The 2,365-nt window shown below is 54.9% G+C and overlaps 1 protein-coding gene across 1 annotated transcript; it reads right to left on the bottom strand.

Moving 5' to 3' along the window:
- Positions 1-361: 361 nt before the first annotated feature.
- Positions 362-2,020, bottom strand: LOC123074076 (uncharacterized). Its single transcript, XM_044497019.1, has 3 exons — positions 976-2,020; positions 779-844; positions 362-675 (listed from the first exon to the last, which is right to left on the bottom strand). The coding sequence occupies exons 1-3, from the start codon at positions 1,003-1,005 to the stop codon at positions 445-447; spliced, it is 327 nt and encodes a 108-aa protein (XP_044352954.1). The 5' UTR covers positions 1,006-2,020; the 3' UTR covers positions 362-444.
- Between the last annotated feature and the right edge of the window lie 345 nt (positions 2,021-2,365).

Raw genomic sequence — 2,365 nt, forward strand, 5'->3', positions numbered from 1 at the left:
TTGCCGCTACACGCGTCGAATCTAGGCGGAGGTCATTTCTTGGCTTGGACTTCATCACATCATGAGTACGGATTGGCGTCTTATAGCCTTGGTGAAGGAGTGGTGAATTGAGATGGCTATGGCAAGAGACCAAAATAGAAAGTCCATCTCCTCCTTGAAGATGCTAGTTACTTGGGAAATCTGGAAAGAGCGGGATGCCAGAGTTTTCCGCAACCTCAGTGCCCCACGATGGTGATTGTGACGAAGATCAAGGAGGAGGCCTGACTTTGATCATTGACAGAAGGTTTTTTTAGGCTAAATATCGCTCCCTCCTTGCAATGCCGCGAGAGTAATTGTCTGTGTATCCCCGTTTTGCGAGGCATTGTCTAAACCTTTTTTCTTAATTAGCAGAAATGACGAGTCTTTTGCCTTGTTTCTAAAAAAGAAAGATTAAAGCTCAATCAGCTACAAGGCTGAAATGGCCCACCACGGATAACTACATTCAGCCTGCCGGCCCAGCGCTAGTATTGGCTGCTCCATCACACTGTGAGGTACAACCAGGTCTGGAAAGTTGAGCTTCAAGTCCTCCGTATCCTCCCAGGTCGACAGCGAGGGAAACACGGTCCAACGAGCCTTGGCTTGCGCGACCACCGAATCGCCCCGTTTGATCAGGCGCTGTTCCGTAATTTCTCGCGGCTGTACAATACAAGCAACGGGGAGTGAGCACATATTATTGTCCTCCACCATCGCCGGCCGGCGCAAGCAAAGGCGGCAGCGGGGAGTCGATCGATGAGTTTACCTTGAGGGTGGTGAGCTTGACGCGGCCGTGGAGGACGCTCCCGCCTAAACCCGACGCCGCAGCCAACTGCAACACCAGCACGTAGACCGAGCAACAACAGAACAAGGTCAGAATGTCTGATCTACTGGCTAGAAGAGGCTTGGTGGAAGAAGCGACACACGTGGGGCGTGTGGTGGGATCAACGGAGGGGGGCTTACGAAATTGAGGTCGCTGAAGATGAAGCTCATTGCTTGCTGTTGTTTGCCGGCCGGGACGACCCGCAAGTTTTTAGGTGGCGTACGTGCGGTTCCACACACCTCAGAAACTCTTTGGCCAACAATGGCTGCCTTCCCTCTCTTCTCTGTGTTTTTCTCTCACGATTCACCGTATATCACAACAGAGAGGCTACTTATTATGCGTGCCTATGTACTGTACGCCCTCTCCTACTCGGACACTCGTTTGAATCGGACTTGTATATGGGCTGACAACTGACATACGTAATACAGTAGTAGCTAGTACTGTATATACGTCTAACGGAACCTTATACCGGACTCAAATAGGGTTACTTTCCAGAACTTAACGAGTCCGGGCAGGAAGAAAGTTACCCGGGAGGAGGACCTCCATCTCGATTCTAGCGACAAGAGGAGACGATGACGGACTCGAATCGATATGATTGCCTACTTTACACATGGGATACAACACATGACACTAACGCAGGTAAGCGTGAGTATCCGGAGCATAAAGGTAAGGGATGCTCGGCCCGAACAGGGGATACAACACAGCTAAAACCTACCAAGCCCAAACCAACTTTGGCAACGCCGAACCAACAAAAGCACCAACATCTTGCGAACCAAAACCGGGGACACCGCGAGCGGGTAAGATGGCGCCTTCAAAAAGGAGCACGACGCCGAGACGCCGTCGCCATCCGGTCTGGAGAGACCAGACTTAGGGTTTCCTCCGAGCTCAAAGAGGGGCGCAACCAAGGGTCTTGACAGCGCCTCCAAGAAGGAAACGACATCCGAAGACCACGCTGCCAACATCGGCAAGCCGAGCAGGGATTTCTCTCTGGCCTGAGGCTGAGCAATCCCATAGCCGCCGTATCTGGAAGCGAAGATGAGGAAGCCAACGCCGGTCGGAGCCACCATGTCGGAAGGGGGTTGGCTGGGCTGCATCTGCCGTCGAAGGGTGGCACCGCCTCCGAACCCATGAACACGGATCTGGCAATACCGGAGGCTTTGAGGCATACAACATAGGGCAGGCAGCGAAGCGAACCACGGGGGGGGGGGTGTTGGGCGATGGCGATCGGCAACGCCGGCAAGCAAGGACTGGAGGGACACAGATCCTGGCTACCGTGGCCATAGTCGTCGGGTCATCGGGGAGCCAGGCGAACTGGAAAGGAACACAACTGCTGGGTCGCCGAGGCTGGAGCCGCTCGGCAGAGGACGCCGGGCAGCCTAGGACACCGGAGGGACGCGGGTCAAAGGTCGCCGGGGCCGGAGCAGCGCCAGCAACACCCGCCTTGAGGGCTTCATGACTGCCACTAGCATATTAGACTCGTCGCCGTGGCCTGTGGGAGAGGACGGGTCGCTGGTGACGAGGGGGCCGCCT

The sequence above is a fragment of the Triticum aestivum genome, chromosome 3D (genome assembly GCF_018294505.1).
Source record: "Triticum aestivum cultivar Chinese Spring chromosome 3D, IWGSC CS RefSeq v2.1, whole genome shotgun sequence".
Classification (NCBI taxonomy): domain Eukaryota; kingdom Viridiplantae; phylum Streptophyta; class Magnoliopsida; order Poales; family Poaceae; genus Triticum; species Triticum aestivum.

Excerpts from the sequence above, each read along its gene's own strand:
- LOC123074076 (XM_044497019.1), bottom strand. The coding sequence starts at position 1,005 with ATGAGCTTCATCTTCAGCGACCTCAATTTC. Across the intron at positions 845-975 it reads TCTTCAGCGACCTCAATTTC|TTGGCTGCGGCGTCGGGTTT; the intron begins GTAAGCCCCCCT and ends CTGGTGTTGCAG. Across the intron at positions 676-778 it reads TCAAGCTCACCACCCTCAAG|CCGCGAGAAATTACGGAACA; the intron begins GTAAACTCATCG and ends TGTATTGTACAG.